At 37.4% G+C, this 22,416-nt stretch overlaps 1 protein-coding gene across 3 annotated transcripts in view; it reads right to left on the minus strand.

The window, feature by feature from the left end:
• Window positions 1–1,338: 1,338 nt before the first annotated feature.
• The window catches only part of RAB3IP (RAB3A interacting protein), a 35,183-nt gene continuing 14,105 nt past the window's right edge, over window positions 1,339–22,416 (minus strand). For 2 of the 3 annotated variants that reach the window (XM_054182696.1, XM_054182682.1), the window contains exons 4-11: window positions 20,342–20,437; window positions 17,694–17,771; window positions 17,105–17,308; window positions 10,168–10,296; window positions 7,785–7,897; window positions 4,205–4,304; window positions 4,031–4,100; window positions 1,339–1,705 (exon numbers count right to left, since the gene is read on the minus strand). In XM_054182696.1, coding sequence (XP_054038671.1) covers window positions 1,623–1,705; window positions 4,031–4,100; window positions 4,205–4,304; window positions 7,785–7,897; window positions 10,168–10,296; window positions 17,105–17,308; window positions 17,694–17,771; window positions 20,342–20,437 — 873 coding nt within the window. In that variant the 3' untranslated portion in view covers window positions 1,339–1,622. The remainder of the gene's footprint in view (window positions 1,706–4,030; window positions 4,101–4,204; window positions 4,305–7,784; window positions 7,898–10,167; window positions 10,297–17,104; window positions 17,309–17,693; window positions 17,772–20,341; window positions 20,438–22,416) is intronic. The other variant, XM_054182692.1, reaches the window with a different exon arrangement.

A 22,416-nucleotide genomic window follows, 5' to 3' on the forward strand; every position in this document is an offset into this window, starting at 1 on the left:
AGTGAGAAAACCAGACTTCCTTAGCATTATTGAAAAAACAAGCAACCTTTTAACAACTGAAGGTAGAATTCTTCCAGGTTTCTACAGCAGGAACTAGTACCCAGTGATAGGAGATCGATAAAAATATTTCATCAGTACTAAAATAGCCCAGGCTGGACATACTCCATTACTACTAAAATATTTAGGTTCAGTTGTTTGTTTTAATCTTAACACTGAAATGCCCAGTCAAAACCAATGCTTGCAAGGTGTTTTCAGGCACACATAACATGCAAACAACACAAATATGGTATTGAATTTCACTGCTCATTCTAATTCTATTTACTTCTGTAAAAACTGAGAACACTCCAGTAAGACCGTGATGAACAGTGTTATTTTTGTTTGGCATCAAACAAAATAAATCTATATCCGCTGAGATGCTTCTCGTTAAAGAACCAACTATATAAACTCGCCTTTACTTCTACTGTTTGTCAGTTTACCTGACAATGCTTTAATCTTATCTGTAATTGCTACATGGCTGTGATGATCAAGACTAGTGTATTTCCAGAAGTGCTTTTGCACAGCAAGTCTACCACATACTCACAACTATGTTCCTTGTAACCCGATTAACTGCCTGCTTTCAGCTTGGACTACACCCAGGGAAAAAGGACCACTTCAACTTGTAGAGCAAAAGTAGCACTTGCACAGCAAAAACACCTTCCTTAAGAAGTCACGATCCTTTTTTGGGTTTCTCTTTGTAGCAAATCGTGTGTGTGAATAAACTGCTAACATTATATAGAAGTTATCATCAGCAGCTTAAAGACATCACACAATGGACATTTTCCAGTTTCAAGGACACCTGGGGGAAACTGATGTATAAAACACTGGGAACTGGAAATCCCCAAAAAGCAGGAGGGAGAGGGGGGGAATCATTTAAAGGAATGGAAAAACTCTAATAAAAGAAAGAAAGAGGGGAAGAGAAAGTTTTTAGCAGTCAGACAGAGGTAAGGACAGATTTCTAACTAAAGAGTAAACAAGGTAATTTTATTGTCCTTGATGTTTGAAAAGCACCCTACTTTAGAGAGAAGATATCCACCATATCCTTTCTTCACTATATATGTTTCTCTTCTTACATTGTTTTATAAAAGAAAAATACAGGAAAGTAATTCTTCAAAGAATTCCGAGATTTCTTAATTGTCTGTTAACTGTATTGGCATACATCCATGGAGAATACATACATGTATCTAAACACTACGATGAAGAAAGTGTCAGGCATTTATTCCCTCTTCATAAAATCATCTCAGTTTTACTTATCAGGGAGGTTCACATCATTCTGCACCACAAAGAACAGAAGGCAGACACTGCTTCAGACTAACACTTTAATCAGAAATTTTGTTTTTAAATGTAAATTACAATCACTAATACACCTGCAAGTGCTTACCACATTTGTTCAACTAAGTATTATACGTACGCATATACAGCATAGGTCAGTTTAAAACAATCACAGTACTTCTTAGTGCAATCTGCAAAAGGAGAAAGATCTTGGACCCACTTTGTGGAAATAAATATCAAGTGACAAAAAAAGATTTAGCGATTTTAGTTATGTATATTCAATGAAGTTCATGCACGCGCCAGAGTAAAAAGAATTAGAGCTCTTCCTTGTAATAGCCAAGTTTTGCTAGTGACATCTCTCTTCTCAGCTGCATAACTTCCCAGAACATCTGATCCACTAAAAAAAAAAAAAAAAGACAGAAATATCATTAAACACACTGAATTCATATTTTATTTCAACTGATGTATACAGGTTGCCTCACTGTACATCAGTTTAGGGGAACTTCAGAAGTAACAAACATCTTGTAAAACCAGAATTAATATGGGTGAGGTCTATTTGTGCTTGGTTGTGACAAAATTTGTTATTTATTTTAAAAATTCTCTATCATGGTCCTATAAAAAATTCCCAAAGTTTTAGATGATTTCTTTTTAAACTGGAGAACAAAAATACATCAGTACTTCTTGTCAGCTTCAATTAATTGCTGTTTCTCATTTTAATTGCCGTTTCTCATTTTAATTGCCCTGCCCCTTAACTCATTTTCTGTAAAATTAAAAGATTGCAAGAAGGAAAAAGTAGAACTTGATGGATAAGAATTGTTTCATCACAGAATCTGTAATTTTTCCATTTGTAATCTTTCTTCCTCCCTTTTTTCTACCAGTAACCTGCCAGCAACAATAAACTAGAGAGGAAAAAGATCTTCTTTAAATCTCATCTGTATCCGAGTGCATACCTTAAGCTTCTATACACCCAGCAACACGAATCAAAATTGAGTATATAATCATTCAAGACAAAAATGATCTCCATGCAGTCGTGATCATGATGTAGAATGACTATAAAGATTAACCCGAGCAACAAGCACAAAGTCTTCCCGACCACATTTCAAAAACTGCTTTTGTAAGTGACCTCTGTCTCAAAAATTATATGGTACATGAGCAGAAATACAAGCAATGCATTATGCAGACAATTATCATGAGTGTCTACATTCTTCTAAAGCTATTGTTAAAATATTTACATAAAGCTACAAATGCAAATTCGATGTTTTTAATGGTAAAGATGACAATTGAGCTGAAACACCAAACTCAAGTTTTTTCAAAGCTTCTTGTGAAGAATAAGTAATTCTGATAATGTTGAAAATATTTCATTATTTGATGGAAAAAATATTAACTTAATTTCTTTATCTTAATAGCAAAATAAACAGGTTTTAATTGAAACTATATAGGTCCTTTTGATCAAAGTAAAAGCCTTTTAACTATAAATCAAATTACAACTTAAGTAACACGTTTTCAAGATCTTCTGCAATGCTAGTACATCAGTAAAAATTACCACCATCTGAAGGTTTCATTAAATATAATTTAGTGTATGAAATAGGTGAATTTCTGGTGAATTCCATGAAAACAATTCTCTTTGACAAGGAAAGTTAACAGCATTATATTTTGTAAAGAACAGTCTTCTCTATCACCTCAGGAATACTTCAGGTTAGAAGCGGAAACAAGAGATTTAGGTGTAGCTAAAGTACTGAGCTCTTGAAATTGGGAAACATCAAGAGAGATCACTATAGGTAAGGTAGATCAAAGTGGGGCTAATTCTAGCCAAATTCTGGAGGAAGCCAATCCACACAGACTCAAAGACTGGAAAAATGAAAAGCACAGACATCCATAAACATCACAATGCTGTTTTACTCCAATTTTAGAAATGCAACTGAAAAAAAAATTAAATTTAAAAAGTGACAGCAGTTTTTTAAACTAATTATTGACATGGGGCTAGTGACACTTTTTCTGCTATCTGTGCTTCGCAAATCCAGGAGCCTAAGTGATATGGTCTGTTTCAAAAAAAACCTTGGAGCGAAGGCTGTTGGGCAATATTCTTTGACCTGGACAGGAAATACAATTACATCAATTGTGTACAGTTTAAATGCAATCAAATCATCATCATTTTCTTCTATAGTGATGAACAATTACAGTATGGTTTCTTGTTTATTTTTTTACAATGTAACCCAAAATATTGTCAACCTTGCCAGTTCTCCCTGAAAGAAAGGGAGACACAAGAAAGGCTGTTTGAATTCTCAATGCACGAAATGAGAAGACACACCGAAATACCAAGTGAAAGGAGAAAAAATAGCCCAGATCAAACCAAACTTAAGGTTTTTTTGGTCTAAAATACCTCAATATTCTGTTACAGAGTCTTTATTTTTAAATACTGTGTGGAAAAAACTGTGACTAACTTCCCTCATTACAGAATTTTTCATAACATTTCTTATTGAATAACATAAGGGGGTTTTAGATGGCCTAAAAATCATGGCTTTTTAATTTGCTGCTGCTGTTAAAAAAAAAACTTCACTGGAGAGTGGGATATCACCGAATTCTTGGAATGACAACAACGACTACCACCAGATAGCTTTCCTGTAATGTCAAGTCACTGCTGTTGTGCGCAGATACCAAGGTTTCAGGCGCATGCACTATGTAAACTTCTATTTATATATGCCAAATACAGTTTCTTACTCACCATCTTGCTGCTTCAACAGTCCTTGCTGGATGTATCGAATATATGTAAAGAAGTTACACACAGAAGTGATCTGAACCCATATAAAAATAATGGTGGTTAATCATTGTGTATAATGGTATGGAAAAATAACTAAATAACTACTACTCAAAATGAAATCACAGTAAATCTACTTACCCTGTAACGACAGAAAGGAGAAATGTAGTAATAACTGCTTGAATCTCCTAATTTGATTCTATGCTTGCATGACTTACTTTGTCCACTGAGAGCACATTTCCTACAAAATATAAAGTTTGCATGATTTAATAAACAAATCTGCCATTAATGTCTAAACACCTGCATGTGTTTAAGGTGTTAATGTAATTGCTTCATATTGGTACAGATACCCAAGTGTCTACCTTCATTTTACAAGTTGTAATTATTACATTATGTTGTCAACTATTTTAGTTCTACAAGGCCTAATTTTGCTTCAAGACCAGTGCACCATGATGCATTTCTGATTTTTAAAGCTTTCTTCAGCTCTGGTCACGTACTTCCATACTCACTAATTCAAGCTGGCTTGACAACTGTGGAACAGTGGGATTTCTTTAACTCTTCATATGTGAAATAAACACCGTTCAAATTATCAGTTGATGCCACCATTTAAACAAATTTTTTTTAAATTCTGCTTGATGTTGCATTTCATCATAAAAAAATATCAGCCCTGCAGAACAGCAGGCAATTCTCTGAAGCCTCTTTCAGATGCATTTTAAGAACAGCTTTGTATATATGCCCAAATTGAAATCGTATTTTATAGTAAGAGTATAAAATAATTTGAGACAAAAGAAAACAGGCTGTCTGGCAGTAATTCTTCCCATTACCATTATAAAAAGTGATAGTAAAATAATCAAGTTCACTACTTCTGTTGTATTGCAGTAGTCACCACAAACTCTTCCCAAAAAACAATTCCAGAAAAGGCAAAGAATTTTTAAAAATTTCCTCCAACATTCTTTAGAAAAAGAAGGTTTGAATATCTTGAAGAAACTGCTAATAATACAATCTTAATAAATGTAAATAAAATGGGAATTTAATTTATTTGTAATTTCTATACTGCAGCATCTCAGACGATCTGGGTTGTCATGGCATCCACTGTTTCATTGATTTTAAAAGCTGATGGCTCTTCTCCCTTCCACTTCTACCTCTTGAAATGAGGGCATCTAAGAACAAGCAGCCTTTCAAAAGTGAAACAAAAATTACTAGGCTTCTGAGGTTCTAAACAGTGGCTCAGAGACCCTTTTAAATAGCTTGCAGCTGGCCCACAGAACCACATAAGCCAGGAGAAAATTGAAGAGCGTATATGATTTTCCATAGCAATTTATGAGGACTGACAACAGTCCATTGATTCAAGAAATCCTACAGTAGCTGAAGCAAGCTGATTGCAATTTCAGTCAAGCTTTTGTGAGAAGACAGACAGCCTTTCAATGCTAGGAAAATAAAGCCCTTTTTTCCTTCTAGCTATAGAATTACCTTCTATATGTTATCTTCCATCACACCAGGTTAAATGCTGGCATGACAGTTACTACTAATGACTCGGTTCTGCGCTGTACAGCACACATGCAGCTTAGCACTTTGTTCCCCATGGGGACAATTATTCGAATCCTGTGGGGAAACCCAGCTGTCTTACGTTAAGGCAGCACTTACTACACAACATCACAGGCACCATTCAATAACTCCTGTATATCAAGAATCTTTCTTCACTATTACCACAGCTCTCTGCCTTCAGCTCCTTATTTTGCCGTTGGGCTATTACCCACTATTTTATGCCTCTGTTCCCCCATCACCCACGCCACTGTACAATAAAATAATTCCTTTAAAAACATTACTCTAGTTTCTGTTATTATTTATTTACAGTTTGTCTATATTTTGTTACCTACTTAAGAACATGGTTTCAGTAAAAATAGTGCTTTGCACTGTATAAAAATAAAAAATGTGAAACTGCTACTCTGATTCAGTGAAAACTGGAACACCTGTTTCCCATTCAGTGCCAGTAACCATATAGAAAGCAAAGCACATTTGCTGTCAAATTACCCTTAAATACTGCATATTCCTTACCTATTACTTATCTAAAAAGACTACCACAAGAGTTTTGTTGCACATGACAGAGGGGAAAAGGGAGAAAGGAGTACGCCCGTCCTTTTGATACACCTAAAGTAACTAAATTACAATTTGTGCATAGTCATCTCAAAACAATAATCTATACCTAGCCAACTATTTAAGGACTACATAAATTCTAGTTAAAAATTTACCTAACACTGGAGAAAACAGATTAAAAAAAACTCATTAAACTTCGGAATGATGCAACTGAGTCTCTTGTTTTTGAGTAAATATTTCATCATGTCAAGACATGGGGAAGTTGCTTGAACCACAATGATTTTAAATCAATTTGCCAATTGCTCTTTAATGACACATGACTTGTTTCAGTAGCTTCAGGCTGTCCAGATTTTCTACTGCGTTCATGGAACACAGCTCACAGTGGTGTGTCTTGGATTTGAAATCACCACCCCTTGAGTAGCTGCATTATTGGTGGTGGGCCCTTCTGATGATAGGGTTACAGCTCAAAGAGCATGTTTTCTGGAGACAGGAGTAAGCTAAAGAATATATAAATGTCTGAATTTTTTAGGCTTTTTAGAAAGAATCAAACACTAAGTAATAAAACACAATTTTCATTTTATACAGCTTCTTTAAAGAGGATGTAAAAAATTTTGAAATTTTAAAATGTATTTTCTCTTCCACTCAAAAATAGAGAAAAAAACAAAAAATAAAACCAATAGTGATGAAAAAGAAAAAAGATCTTAAGAGTCAGATGAAAGAAGATTTGCATCAAAATGTTATCAGAAAATTGAGCTCCAACAATACAAATATTACTGAGCGAATTGTCAACTTGTCCAAAAGTTATCCAACAGAAAAGTCAAGGCTTTCTCAAGATTCAGAAGGCTCCAGATTAACACTGACCTTGCTTGCTCAACCCTGACATACACTAAAGCACGCTACAAATGCCTGCCTTCTCCTCCACATCGATCATAGCCCCAGTGCCTCAGGCAAGTCCCTTCCACCTAACTTCAATGTCTATATCAGTACCTGACAAGTCTTCCTTCAGATACCTCTAGGACCACTCCAAAATTTCTAAAATAATCTTCCTGCTATTCAACCATACTTCCTGCTTTAAGTTCAAGCTCGCCTTCATTCCCACTTCATTACATTCCTCCTGCTCAAATTCAGCAGATTAAATCTATTCATCTCCTCTCAAATCCTTCAGCTACCTTTGTCAGTGTGCTATGTACATCCTAAATTTCTTAGGCCACAAATATTCTAGAGGTAGAGTATTCAGCCTGTGCTACTTCAATACCTATTTCTTTCATGACACTTCCAAGGTGACAGCCCCTACTTCAAAAGCATCTGTTTTAAGCATCACGATGGTCTTCAAGGAAGTGAACATTACTTTTGCGGTCAATGCATCATAAGTGAAGTAAACAGCTCTTTCAAAAAGGGAATTTGTCTTAAAGGTTTGTTCTATATTAGTCTTTTTTAAAGATTAATTTACTAGTTGCTTACTTGCCACGTAAAAATTTGTAACAGCAATTTTAAAGTCTTAGATTTTAGGAAATAAAGTTCAAGATGCACAAATTTGACTGAGGTGATCAGCTGATAGCCGTTTTCTCAATCCCAGAGTTATCTCAAATAAGTCAAGATTCCCCCTCTGTCTGTTAGCTTAACATACTTTGGTCCCCCACATTCAACTGCAGAAGCTTTCACAAATCGAACAGGTTGCAAGCCAACAGGTTCAATGCTCAGAGTGTTGTTTTCAACAGCTTCCAGAACAGCTGAGGCCAACTGCAAGAGAAATTTAGAAAGCAGTTAAAAACAGCTCTGCATTATCCATTGCCTCAAAGCAGTGACATATTTCTTCCTCTGTAAAGTTAGGAACACCGAAAAAACTCAACTTGCCAAACAGAAATTCAATTACAAACGAGATTTTGCTCTAATCGTGAGCAAGAGGCCCAATTTCCAGGCTCCTGTTCAAATTCTGCCCTCCAAATAACCCTGCCCTCCCTGAGGCAAGATAACTGCCTTTACAGCCAGGAATGTAGTCAAGCATGTTTAAAATGCTAACTGTATTTTCAGTCATCCCTCATAAGCCCAAACAGCATATACATTTGCACATGTAGTGTTCTTGTCAGAGACTGGATATGACAGAAACTTTATTTTAAAAAAATTGCTCTAATTTTATCATGTTCTAAGGAAACACAAAATGATGCAGCACGCCTCCTTATCTCACAGAAACCAAGTAAATATTATGTCACTGTTTTTCAGCTAAAGATAGCTTTAGAAAGGTGTCCAAACAAGCAAGACTGAACAATATACAGAAAAGTCAACATATATAGAAAAGCCAGCTGCAACTTTCAAACACTAGTCTAGTTAAAACATCATCTTCATGAAACGATGTGCAACTTTCCTCAGGCTATTTATGCTAATTCTTTATAAACACACAATCATAAGACAGTAGAAATGTTCTCATTTTGCTTGATTGGACCCAACACTTGCCCAAGACTACTGTTTAAATATGGACAAGGAATAGCCATTACTTGATTTAAAAGAAGATGCAATTTATGTTATTAGTGAAATAATTTTGTGACAAGGTTCCTTCCCACCGGGCAATAAAGCTATTTTTCTATCGTACTTTGAATATTTTAAAAACAGAATGTTACTATTAAAGTAGTTCATATGACATGCTCTTTCTCTGCCATCTCCCAAAAGCAAAACAAAACACTACACATATACACAAGAGGCTACTGAGAGTTAATGTAATACTTCAATCATCCTAATAACTGCATTCCCAATTATTCAAAAGCACAATACCTGTGTAGTTTATTGTTTGGTTTAACTGCACATTAGTTTATTGATATTCAAGTGAAAACAGAAGTTAGTGACAATACCCAGCATTTCCAAACAATAACTGATATAACTGACAAGGGCTAGAAGCCTCATTCTTTCCTTAAGAGGAAATACAAATCTACAGTAATTATGTCATCACTGAAGCAGAAAAAAACCAAAATCAAATTGCTGGGAAAGACAACAGGATGGCCTACTTACACATACTGCAGAAGCAATTTAATTCCCATAGTAATCAAGTAAACCTTTTAGTGGGAGAGGTTCCTATGATAGTGTACACCAACCATAATGAACTGGTACACCATTAACTAAAAGATCATGCATGCTTATGGCCGGCAAGTAACAGTTGATTAAAAGCATGGGAAAAGACCATAACACCACATGAAAACAACAGATAAGCATTATGAAGAAAACAGAGCATTTTCTATGTGAGGTGTTTCATTTTATTGTGAAAAAAAATATCAGTCTGAGGGCTTTAAAATTTGTTATTCTTATTTTAATAAAGATCTAAGAATATGGTCCCTTTTTCCCCAGAGACTGATACCACAACTACAGCCTGTAAATGCTGCTTAAAAACAGAAACAAAGCAAAGCAGCTGGAATCAGCGGAATCAGATCCACATTATTCCCAGGATGGGTAAAACTCTGGTCTTTCCTCTATGAGTGTGTGGGAATAGCACAAGGAAAAAAGTCTCATAATTTGTTTCATCTAAAACCATATTCCCTAACTGCCCCTGTTGAATCACATCAAATCCCTACGTCTAATTCTTGTAACTCAAACCTCTCCAAGAAAATGCTCAGACTGCTTGCAGCCTGCTCAGAGAGAAAACTGGTCCACAAAATTAATTATATTGGTCTCTACTGCCCCCTATATAAACAAGAGACAGTGACAAGACACAATTTCTACAGAACAGTATCTCTGAAGTATCAGGAAAAACATCACCATCCATTCCTACAAACATCAAATTCTGCCAAACAGGAGTAACATCTGAAAAAGTAGACCTAAAAAGACTGTATCTGGAATAGCATAATGGTGAAGAAAAAAAAAATTATCATTTCAATATTCCAGACTAAACTTCAGCACTTCACTGTAAGCTGTTACATTCTAATGAAAGAAAAAATGGTTAAACTTCTATGAAAGCATTTTTAATACAGTCTATTGGCTTCATGTAACATATTTGTTAGTGACCACATTTAGACTATTTCCATTACCTCACTTTTTGAGAAGGTTAAACATGGAAAAATATCTTCCCGATAAATTTTGTCCAAGAAAGGACATGTTCTGTCCATAGTAGGCTCGTCCTTCCAAGATCTGAATTCATTGTACAAAGACAGGTCAGCCTAGAACATAAAGATTCATGTATTTTAGTACTGCAATTATCACATTACTGTCTATCATTTGCAAATATCCACAGGTAAATAATGAGCACTAAAACTAAATGCTTTCCATTGCACTGTGAAAGAATGCTACTGTGCCCCAGGTATGAACACCTTCTTAAATCCGCTTTTCTAAGACTGTAAATATAAGCAAATCGAAACATATAATTTTCAAGACACAAATGTAACGCATTCACTGGTCACCACACCAGCAGGGACAAGCTAATTACTTCCCCCCCATTTCCTAGGCTTCCAGGATAGCTTTGAAAAATTTAACTGATTGTTCAGCAGAAAAAAGCCAAAAATTAATTTTCTTCTTGATGCATTTTCATTACAGCATTTTAGTCCATCTCCATTTCTGTGATTACAGAAAAGCAGACTAATCTAAAGAAAACCACTGCAATCCTAGACATCTTTATGTTCACCCTGCATCTGAATAGAACACACTGCTATCTGAACACTAAAAGAAAACTGACACTTAAACACTAAATATACTAACACGGGAAAGCAGGAATTCAAGACACAAATCAATTAAAACTATACTCTTATTCTTCATTTTTCATCTTTATGTCTAAACTCTATGCTACATCAGGAAGGCAAGGATATCACTGGGCATGATTTAGAATCACAGAATCATTTTAGTTGGAAGCGACCTTTAAGATCACCAAGTCCAACCGTTAACCTAACACTGCCAAATTACCACTAAACCATGTCCCTCACCACCACATCTACCTGTCTTTTAAGTACCTCCAGGGATGGCGACTCAACCACTTCCTTGGGCAGCCTCTTCCAATGCTTGACAACCTTTTCTGTGAAGAAATTTCTCCTAATATCCAATCTAAACCTCCCTAGCGCAACTTGAAGCCATTTCTTTTTGTCCTATCACCTGTTACTTGCGAGAAGAGACCAACCCCACCTCGCTACAACCTCCTTTCAGATAGTTGTAGAGAGCAATAAGGTCTCCCCTCAGCCTCCTTTCTCCAGGGTAAACAACCCCAGCTCCCTCAGCTGCTCCTGACAAAACTTGTGCTCTAGGCCCCTCACCAGCTTTGGTGCCCTTCTCTGGACACACTCCAGCACCTAATGTCCCTCCTGTAGTGAGGGGCCCAAAACTGAGCACCCCATGGTGCGGCCTCACCAGTGTTGAGCTACAATCACCTCCCTAATCCTGCCAGCCACACTATTTCTGATACAGGCTAGGATGCTATTGGATGCCTTGGCCACCTGGGCACACTGCTGGCTCATATTCAGCCGGCAGACGATCAACACCCCCAGGTCCTTTCCAGCCACTCTTCCCCAAGCCTATAGTGCTGCATGGGGTTGTTGTGACCCAAGTGCAGGACCCAGCACTTGGCCTTACTGAACCTCATACCACTGGCCTCGGTCCACCAATCCAGCCTGTCCAGATCCCTCTGTAAAGCCATCCTACCCTCAAGCAGATCAACACTCCCACCCAATTTGGTGTTGTCTGCAAACTTTCTGAGCATGCACTCGATCCCCTTGTCCAGATCACTGATAAAGACATTAAAGAGAACCAGCCCCAATACTGAGCCCTGGGGAACACCACTTATGACCAGCCACCAACTGGATTTAACTCCATCTACGACAACTCTTTGGGCCCAGCTACCCAGACAATTTTTAACCTAGCAAAGTGTACACCCATCCAAGACACGAGCAGCCAGTTTCTCCAGGAGAATGCTGTGGGAAATGGTGTCAAAAACTTTACTAAAGTTTAAGTAGACAACATCCACGGCCCTTCCCTCTTCCATTAAGCAGGTCATTTATGAGCCTGCTTCCCCACAGCTCTTCTAGTCAATGAGAAATACTAAAACAACCCATTAAATCACACTAGGAGTAAGCATGCTCTGTGTTAGGAAGAGATGGTTTTGTCTGCTTTGAAAACAGCTTGTCATTTCCACATCAAGATCAGTTTAGAAGTAGGAAGACACCTATCCAGTCTGGTGTTTGGAAGACTGGTTCTGGACCACTATTAAAAATCCACATTTGCTTTATGGGACCTGTCCCATGGGCTGGCTACCCACTAAGAGCTGGAGCACACTGACGTACTCACAGGGCACATCATCTGGTTTAGGGTTACTTGAGAAGGATCCTGTGCATGGGCACCAACACTGCTCCAAGACGTGAACCAAGCAGAGTGGGGATAAGTGCTTCCGACACATAGCCCTCATCCAACGTGAGAGACTAATGCCAGTCCCCAATGGGATATGCAACACCACCATCCTGGTCTTCTGATGCAACACCATCCTCAGACTGGTTTTGACATTCTGCTAACACACACATCAGCACCTTTCCCCTCCAACTGGTTGTTAAATCCCTTTCTTGTACTATCGCAGACCTATATTCCCAAAACCCAAACCTAAAGCTATAGGAAGGGATGTATGCTGCAAGCCATAAAATTTAAAATTTTGTAATATTAAAAACAAATGAAAGAGGGAAAACAACAGATGTTAAAAATTAAAATAATTTATTTTTATTCCTATTAAAAACAGCAGTACACTGCTTTGAACTAACCTCTTTCAGTGTTTTGTTCTTTCCCCATGCATTACCCCTCCCCTGAGCTCCCAGCACTTTGCCGTTTTTCTACATATATATTTTGGGGACTTCTTTTGTTATTTTTGTTGGGTTTTTTTCTTGAAAAAGAACCTACAAAAATTAGACTGGCAAACTTGTTTTCCATTAGAGCTACTTGCCTTACACTCAGGTACAATCAGGAACAACCATCTTAATTAAGCTAGTCTATAGATGTTGTGGTTGCTAAGCCACCAACCTCATTGTACAAATGAAATTCAATAGGTGTAACTTGCTCCCTAAAGGAACATTTCCCATACCCTAAAACTCATCTCAGGTCTGGCTTTAAAATGAATACAATTAAGGGATATCAGAAGAAAAAAAGCCATTTTCAATTTGTACTATATGCTTCTAAAAATCAAGATGCATTTCTTATTAACTCGGTTATTTTCTAGATTTAACTCGATTTCCCCCAAACCTGCAATTTATAAAGAAGCTGCCTTGAAAAAACTGCTCAGTGAATATAGCTTGAGCTCTTCCTTTCCAAACTACACTGTGTTACATGCGTATCTCCTCCCTGCCATTACCTGCATTTTCACTAGATCAAAGGTTTTATTACCTGCAATTAAAGGTACAGCCAATTGTAATAATAATTTCTAGTTACATTTTTAATGTTTTCATTTTACAGTAAAATATAACATCAGAGAAACATTTCAGCTCTTTGCTGATGCGTTTATCAGCATTTACACTGAATGGATGCTACCTGCCTGCCTACCAGGCAGCTATTCAGCTTGGCTAAATCTTGTCAATACCTAAATTAGTTAGATATGTCCACTTATCCTAGATAGGATACGTCCACATGCTAGGAAACATTTTTATGGGATGTTGGCACCTTTCTGGCTCCACTGCAATTTAGGGTAGACAGACAGCCATCTAACTGTCTACTTTCCACAAAGAAACTTTAGAGTTGACATGTATTATATCCAGCTTCATCCAACACCTCAAAATGCAAAGCACTGGGTGGTAGACTCTCCATAAGGGTCCAAAGCTATATTCCCCACACCACAACACCACTACGTACCCCTGAGCAAGAGGCTTCAAAAGCAGGGCTGAGAGTATAAGTCACTGAATATCAGAAGAATGACATACAAAGGGTAACCTAACACAGTGGCAAGAACATTTAGCAAGAAGGGGGCAGAACAAGGGTTTCAGACGGAGGTCTCAGAAATGCAAAAACATTCCCATTAGACCAACAATAAACAAAAGCAGCAAACAAACCCACAAAGCACTGGAGAGCAGAAGCAGTAGGGAAGACACGTCTCCCCTGCTTAAAAAGATGTCCTAACCACCATGCCAGAGGCAATCTTGCTTTCTTCACCCCATGCTGCACTCCATTAAGTACTCCTGCTCAGAAGAGAGAAAGAAATACTGAAATCACAGTGGGTGGAAAACCTGTGTGTTTCTTACCAATTCCCTGGGCTGTCACTGGAAGAAACCTGTTTTAAGCAGCCTTGATCAACACTGAAGTGTCTCCTTATGCAGCCGACAAAGGAGACTGAACTAAAGAAAAAGTGTCAGGCAGACTGGACCTTCTGCAGCATGTCCTTCACATTCACCACTTTCCACAAGAAATTGAGGCAAACCAGATTTCTCCCCTCTCTCACTCCTGCCTGAAGCTTAAAAATTTCATTGAGTCATGACCTCAGTGTGATGCTTACAAAGTAATTTGATTCCATCCCAGCTCTCCCCTTTTCTGAAGGGCAACAAGGATTCAATTTTAATGAGGAAAACATCCTGGATACCACTGAAAGTGGGCAGGCAGGATGTAAAGCTTGGGTTTTTTGGTGGTTTTTTTTTTTTTGAAGCCCGAGTATGAAACAGATCTGGAAAAAACCTTTATTTTCTAGATTTATAGTAAAGAAGAGTATAGTATAAACGCACTTAATGATGACTGGCAAAACAAAGTATGAAACTGGCCACTGTGAATCACATTAAAGATCCAGTTAGCCTGTTACCTGTCTGACAATGGCCAGCAGTCACAGAGCTGGCTGCAGAGCAGAGCAAAGACAATGACATGTCTTCATTTCACAGCCTCACAACTTCTAGCAATCTGTAGTTAAAGAAGCTTCCTAAGCTGAATGTCATATCTATCTTCTATATACCTTGACAGCCTTTTCTTTTACCACTTTGCATGACTACATTTTGAACACATTTATATTTTTAATCTTCCTACCTCGTGACAATGAGTTGTAAAGTTTCATTATGTACTGACTGAAAATGATTCTTTTAGCTTCGAGTTTTCCTATTACAAGAAATCTTTAATATTTGTTCACCATTTATCTTCGCCACATCAGCTGTGATTGTATAGATTTTTGTTCTACCTCAAGTCTCCCCCTCTCTCTCTCTCTCTACACAGAAATACTTCCATAGGTTTGACCATCTATGTCACACTTCCTCATATTTTCATTATGTCCTTTCAGAGATGAAAATATAGCTGCATGCATAGACACACACATTTACTACATGTTTACACAGCAGTATAATGCTTTTTCTTTTGCTATTTATTCCTTTCCTAACAACTTCTAAAACTCTGTGGGTCTCTGACCATCACTGAGCACTGAATCAGCATATTATTGCTAGCTAAAACACCAGAGTACAGACTGAACTTAAAACTAGCTGCCAAGCTTTGCCAGTCTTAAAAAGACAAGAATGTCTTTAGAAGACAAGAAAGTAATAAAAGGAAATTCACAGAATCACAGAATGGTAGGGGTTGGAAGGGACCTCTGGAGATCATCTAGTCCAAACCCCCTGCCACAGCAGGGTCACCTAGAGCAGGCTGCACAAGGACGCGACCAGGCGGGTTTTGAATGTGTCCAGAGTTGGAGACTCCACCACCTCTCCGGGCAGCCTGTGCCAGTGCTCTGCCACCCTCAAAGTAAAGAAGTTCCTCCTCATGTTTAGGTGGAACTTCCTATGCTCAAGTTTGTGCCCGTTACCTCTTGTCCTGTCCCCGGGCACCACTGAAAAGAGCCTGGCCCCACCCTCCTGACACCCACCCTTTAAGTATTTATCAGCATTGATAAGATCCCCTCCTCAGTCTTCTTTTTTCCAGGCTGAAAAGACCCAAGTCCTTCAGTATTTCTTCATAAGAGAGGTGTTCCAGTCCCCTAAGCATCTTGGTAGCTCTCTGCTGCACCCTCTCCAGCAGTTCCCTGTCCCTCTTGAACCGGGGAGCCCAGAACTGGACACAGTACTCCAGGTGCGGCCTCACCAGGGCAGAGTAGAGGGGGAGGATGACCTCCCTCGACCTGCTGGCCATATTCCTCTTGATACACCCCAGGATGCCATTGGCTTTTTTGGCCACAAGGGCACATTGCTGGCTCATGGTCTTCCTGTTGTCCACCTGGACTCCCAGGTGTCTTTCCACAGAGCTGCTCTCCAGCAGGTCAGCCCCCTCTACTGGTGCATGGGGTTATTCCTCTCCAGGTGCACAATTATCTACAAGTACGCTACTATTTTTTTTTTCCAGCACAATGTAGCTATTTCTAAGTCCACAACTGCCTGTCTGCTAGAGTTACATTTTTTCCTAGATACCTCTTTCTCATTTATAGATTTTGAATTTCATCTGCTGTTCTACTAACTACTCAGTATCATAAGATCCTTCTCAACTCTTCAGTCACTTTTTGCTACTACCCTTCCAAGGACTCAAGCACCAACTTGTCTCATTATTTCCCCATTTTCATTTACATGAGTAGATTTAAAAAAAAAAAAAAAGAGAAAAATCACAGGCCCCTCTCGTACTCTGTACTCTGGTACTAAATGACTGATTCTGTCTTTTCCCTGTCCTCTTTCACCTATTATTGATCTATAAAATGACTCTTCCTCTTTCCTATGACAGTTTATGAAACATTTATGAAAGTTTATGAACTTGCAGTGATGGACTTCATAAAAAGCCACTAGGACCTGTCAGTTATACTGTATTTTTCTTTTTTGAATTCACATCTTTAAATTATTAATTCCAATATTCTTATCTCATCTTCCCATAACGATTTAAAGGTAAACAAAACTTGGAAAAATCACCACCCACTGGTATGTAAGAAAAATTTTCTTTCATTAATGAAATATATCTCTAAAATAGTCAGTATTACATGAAGATTGAAAATATCCTAGATTTATTGTGAGTAAAAAAAAAAAACAACAAAGCCAGCTTATCAGCAAAAAGAAGACAATCTTGCACTGTTACCTCTTTACAGTCTTTTACAATTGGCTGCATCATAGTAAGGTCCTGATGACTGCCACCCATAGCACTGCTTGTACTCTTGTTTCTTGCATGGCCTTTCTTAAAAGGAGTTTTTCCAGTAGATTGAAACTCCTTAGTTGGAGATGTAGGTGAAGTAGACAGTACTAGTGTTTTCAATGCTGCTACTTCAGCCTGAAGGACATCAATCTGGAGGGGCGGGGAAATAAAGTCATTCACAAACAAAAATATCATCTTAGGCTGCAAATATTTTAAATCATTTAACAAAATTTCCAGTTATCTTTGTTCAATTCAAGGCTTCATCTTCCAACAGTACTAACACACAGACGCCTATGCAATTGCATACAGTAGTAACACTGGCTTCCTATTGCACCTTGCTAGCTATGATACAATGCTGAAACACCAGCTCTGTGTCCACAGGTGTTAGCTAAGAATACGTCAAGGCAACACAAAACAATTTAGTATCTATTTTACTAATGTATACAGGAAATGCTCTATTTACATCTTTATGATTCACACTTCAGATTTGTAACCATGTGAAAAGACAAAGTAAGCAAGTCAGAAAAAAACTCACCTTTCCCTGTGCTTCTTTTAACTGTTTTTCTGCTGCAGCTTGTTTGACATTAGCTTCTTTAACCATTTTGTGTGCTTCCTATAAAAAATGTTTAGCCAGTGTAAATGCTTCGCATAAATTTACAAGATCCCGTTAAAAAAAAAAAAACACAAACTAAGGACATACTTTTGCTTCATGGAGACTACTTGTGAATAGTAAGTTGTGCAACAGTCTGAAATTAAATAGTTACATACCAAAAAATACCTAAAAATCTATCATCTGGATTCATTACTGGCCCACCAAGTTTCTTCTGCTTGGTCCTGAGCCCAGATTCAGAAATTCAGCAACTCCACCCATGCCCTCTCCAGCAGGAACAATACCTGTCATGAACACCAGGCTACAGTCACGCTTCGGTGGCTGACAAGTCAAGCTCCTTGACCCCCCAAGAGAAAGACTCAACCAGTAGCAACAAAAGCAACATGGGCACAGCAGAACATTCAAAAGAACTTCTTTCTTCTAGCCAGAATAACCAGTTTTAGTCAACTGTAAATTTCTGCATGAAGGAACTGGTCAAACAACTATGAAGTCTAAATTCTTACCATCAATAAAACAGACAAAGCAACATCTTAAAAAATAATTTATAGATTAATAAACATTTCCTAAGTAGCACAGAAAAAGCACTAAAAAAAAAATCCAAGTAAAGAAACAAAGCTAAGCCTATAAGGAAGAAAGTGTAAAAGGACTGGGAATTTTTTAAGCATCCTTTTACCTCATACCTCTAAGCCGTTTGTCTGTATAATGTATTTGTTTAGGCTCTGATCCAGCAATTTGCGCCTGTGATCAAATTACTCTTCTTACTTCGTACTTACTGAAGGCAACAAAGATTGAAAGATCAGGGCCACGGACTAAATTACTTGGGATAGGATCCTTCTCATATCTGTAAAGCGCCTAGCACATATCTGGACGCTATATAAATAAAACAAAAAAGTTCATACGTCATCATACCAAAAGATCTGGCTCCCACTGGCATACAACAGAGCTGTATAATATGGATTTGTAAAATTCTCTTAAGTAAAAACAGACACATGCAGAATGGGAACATACACATTTATACAATGTGTACAAATACATTTAACATTGACCATGCAGTTTCTGCTTAGTGATGCACCTTTGAAAGCAAAGCATGTTACAGTGCAATTACAGCATAATAATATAATATATACACCCAGCTGTGCAAAATAAGTCTCAATCCTCCACTGGGATGCATTAAAATAAGCTTCAGTATATCCACTTACAGGGTCACTGAAATTAGTGGGATTCACAATAGAACGTGAATTCAAGGGCTGCACATCCCAGAGCAAAAATCAAGAAACCTCACCACTGTGTTTTGTTAGGGTCTCTTAGTGAAATCAAATCACATCAGAAAATTCAAGCGACATGCCCATGACAGTTGGGAGTTCTGAATAATTAAAACTCAATTATTACTAATACACTGTATTTCAAACATAGCTTTAACAAATTGATAGACAGATGTTCTAAGTTATGAAGCGTCATTAACATAAAATTTCACTGACAATTTTGATTTTATTCCTCTACAGTTAAATACCCACCCAACGTTTTCCTCCCCCCCAGCATACACAAGTATTTATCTTGAAGTGTACCTTTCCGGTCTCCCATTTATTCTCTACGCACAGGAACTGTTTAATGTTTTAAGTAACTTTGCCCTACCAGGACAACGTAATAAAACACGCCGCCAACCCACAGAGCAGTTTGTAATTTGATTTTTAAATGTCAGTATTTTCAAGGTTTTAATAGCACTTTTATACCAATACATCATCATAGGTTTAAATACTGTTTCTAAAACATACCTAATGATGTATCCTTATGCATATGCTGAAAACCAATACTTACAATTCAGTAAACATATAAATCATCTTCAGATTATGACATTTATTCTGACAGATATGGGTATCACAATTTAGCCTCTAGGCATTCCTATATATATTCCTATGACAAAATGAGAACTGATCCTTCTTCAAGTATGGATTTAAGATATTTTTTTCTGTGTAAGACAGGCTCACAATCTTTGCTGGCACTACCGCCTTTTTCTGGAATGAAAACGTCCCACTTAAAGTTCAGACTTCTCACTTGGTAACCAGGTTCCACCCTGGTGCATCACTCACTATTGTTTCTTTTCAAGTTTGTGGGAGTAGCATGCTGACGGACCCAAAATTCAAAAGCTGAAAACATGGCTAAGTTATGTACTTGCTACCTCCATTGATCTGGAACTACGTTATTTTTTTATTTTAGTCACCATGGCAACCTCAAATTTAGCTCTTATCTAGATAGTTTTATTGTCAGACAGAGAAGCTGTCTCAAAATAGTTATGCCAAAAAATAAGCCTAAGTAGCATTAAGCTTTCTGATATATTTTCCTTATTTTCTTTGCTTTGTGTCTAGGCAGACTGACAAGCTCAACAAGGTCTCTTTCATCTAAGTGAAAAGTTTACTGCTCGCTCTTAAGCCTCTACTTCAACGCACCCAGGTCTTCAGGACACAAATCCCTTTATAAGCTTATTGCAGAAAAATTCAGCATACAATATACTGATTCTACATAAAACATCTGGCTCAGCTTCCTTTAAGTATATCACATCGAAGACTCCAACAAACCTCAAACAGACTAGCTGTAAGTTCTTCCAATTCCTGTCCAAGTTGATCTCGCACTTTAGAAAGCCTTTCACATTCTTCATCTTTTAACTTCAGCTCCTATGGAAAATTGAAAGTTATTTATTCTGACTTAGAGTAGGAATTTGGCCTTTTAAAGCTAATACCACAGAGAGGGGTGAGGAAAAAAAAATAATAATCAGAGGAACATAAAACCTTTGCTAAACAAAGCCTTTCAAAATATTATTCTTAACACTAGAAGCAATTAAATTAATGCCACACATACATATAGCTATTCCTCCTGCTATACAGCAATATACCAGGCCAATCTAAAGTATCTCTAACCTACACATCAGCATTTCCAAAATACTCTGAAGAAAGAAAAGTTTTTTCCTGAAATTACAGAAGACTGAAGTCACTTAAAATACAGATCAAGTTAATTATTGGGACAGACAGAATACCAGTTCTGTTTACCCATTCCTTAACAGACATTAAAGAAAGTAATGCTTTAAAAAAATTTTTTTAAAAAAAAGCTTTGTCTCAAGACAAATCCCCAATTCTAAAAGAACCTTAAAACATATTTTACTATAAATACCGTCTCCTGCATATCTCCTTACGACTAATACAATTCCAAAATCATACTGTAATTATAACTTTGCTCTTGTTTATGCACATATATAAATCAAATCACAGCAACTTAATGAAATTCAAAATGTTATCTGTCTACACCACTAAAATTTTAATTAAGAAGTCCTGACCGAACCACTTTTACAGTAAGATTTTAACACAGATTGGGCAGCGTGTTTCACATGCCCAATCTCATCTGTATTGTCCCAAGTCTGAGGGAAAAGTGGGATAATTTGCAGAGAAGTACAAAAAGTTCGACATGGAATTTGAAAGAAGGGTTCTTCTCCCCTTTCCCAACCACTAAACCCTGGAATCTCTTGCAAGAAAGAGAAGGATAGTGAGAAAAATAAGGGAAAGAAAAGCAACTCTAACCTTTCAAGCATTTTTTTTTTGGGCCCCAACTCCCCTCCTATTCCCTTCTAGTTCCTCCTCTTCTTTTCCCCCTGCCAAGCTATCTATTACACTACCATCGCTCCTGAAATGCAGGACCCAAGTCTGTCACTGACTTGTTACAGACTCCAAATACAATCTAGCAATGATTTGGTTTGAAAAACTCCAGAAACTAGTAAAGAAAACAGCTGCCTTCAGAAAACTCTGGGAGGTCAGTCTTTTACGACTACAGAGACATAAAAAGGCCCAAATGGCAGTTTCCCTTGTGTTTCTGGGAGGTGGTTGGTATTTCTCCCAGAGTTTTCATGACTGACTAGTGGTGTACAAACACTACATGGGAAACTACACCTTGCCTTGTAGCATGCTGGTATTAGGTCTTGCCCTCAATTTCTGCAGTGAAACTGCCAATAGATTTTCTTCTAAGATGAAGGGTCCTCTTTGATTTCGGTCCTAAATTCAACAAGTGTTTAAGGACTGTTACAGACTCATTTAGTATAAAAGGCTTCTTTTATTTGGTTTTAATTTTAGATATTTTGATTGATATTTAGTCTAGTTTGTTTGCTATTTTGATTTTTTTGCTTTCCATATGCAAAATTTTAACCATTTTGAAAGGTACCACTTAAATGATCGGGTTTTTTTCCAAACATGGAATTTCTCAGAGAGTACTGAACTCTTACTCACTAGCTACTATTCTGCACAGTGACCTCTCTCAAAAAAAAAAAAAAAAGGGCAGGAAAATAGCAACAGATGGAGGGAAAAGAGAAGGAAAAAGGAATACAAAAAGTCAAAGAGAAAAAAATAACAGAAAAAAGAAAAGGTTAAAAAAAGAAAGGGGAAACAAAATTTTATTAATTAATTTGGTGTTGTTTTAAGTATTTTCCATATAAAGTATGGTTCTTAATGAGGAAATGAAAGATTCTGATGCAAAATGCTTAAAGCTCAAGTTTCATGTGTTCCTATATTGCAGAGAATACAAAATGCACGTCCTTTGGTTTACTTCACTGTTTTGTAAGGAAAATGCTACATACACATGAATATATATTAAAAGGAGGCTGTATTAATAT

This window comes from Rissa tridactyla, chromosome 1, assembly GCF_028500815.1.
Source record: "Rissa tridactyla isolate bRisTri1 chromosome 1, bRisTri1.patW.cur.20221130, whole genome shotgun sequence".
Classification (NCBI taxonomy): domain Eukaryota; kingdom Metazoa; phylum Chordata; class Aves; order Charadriiformes; family Laridae; genus Rissa; species Rissa tridactyla.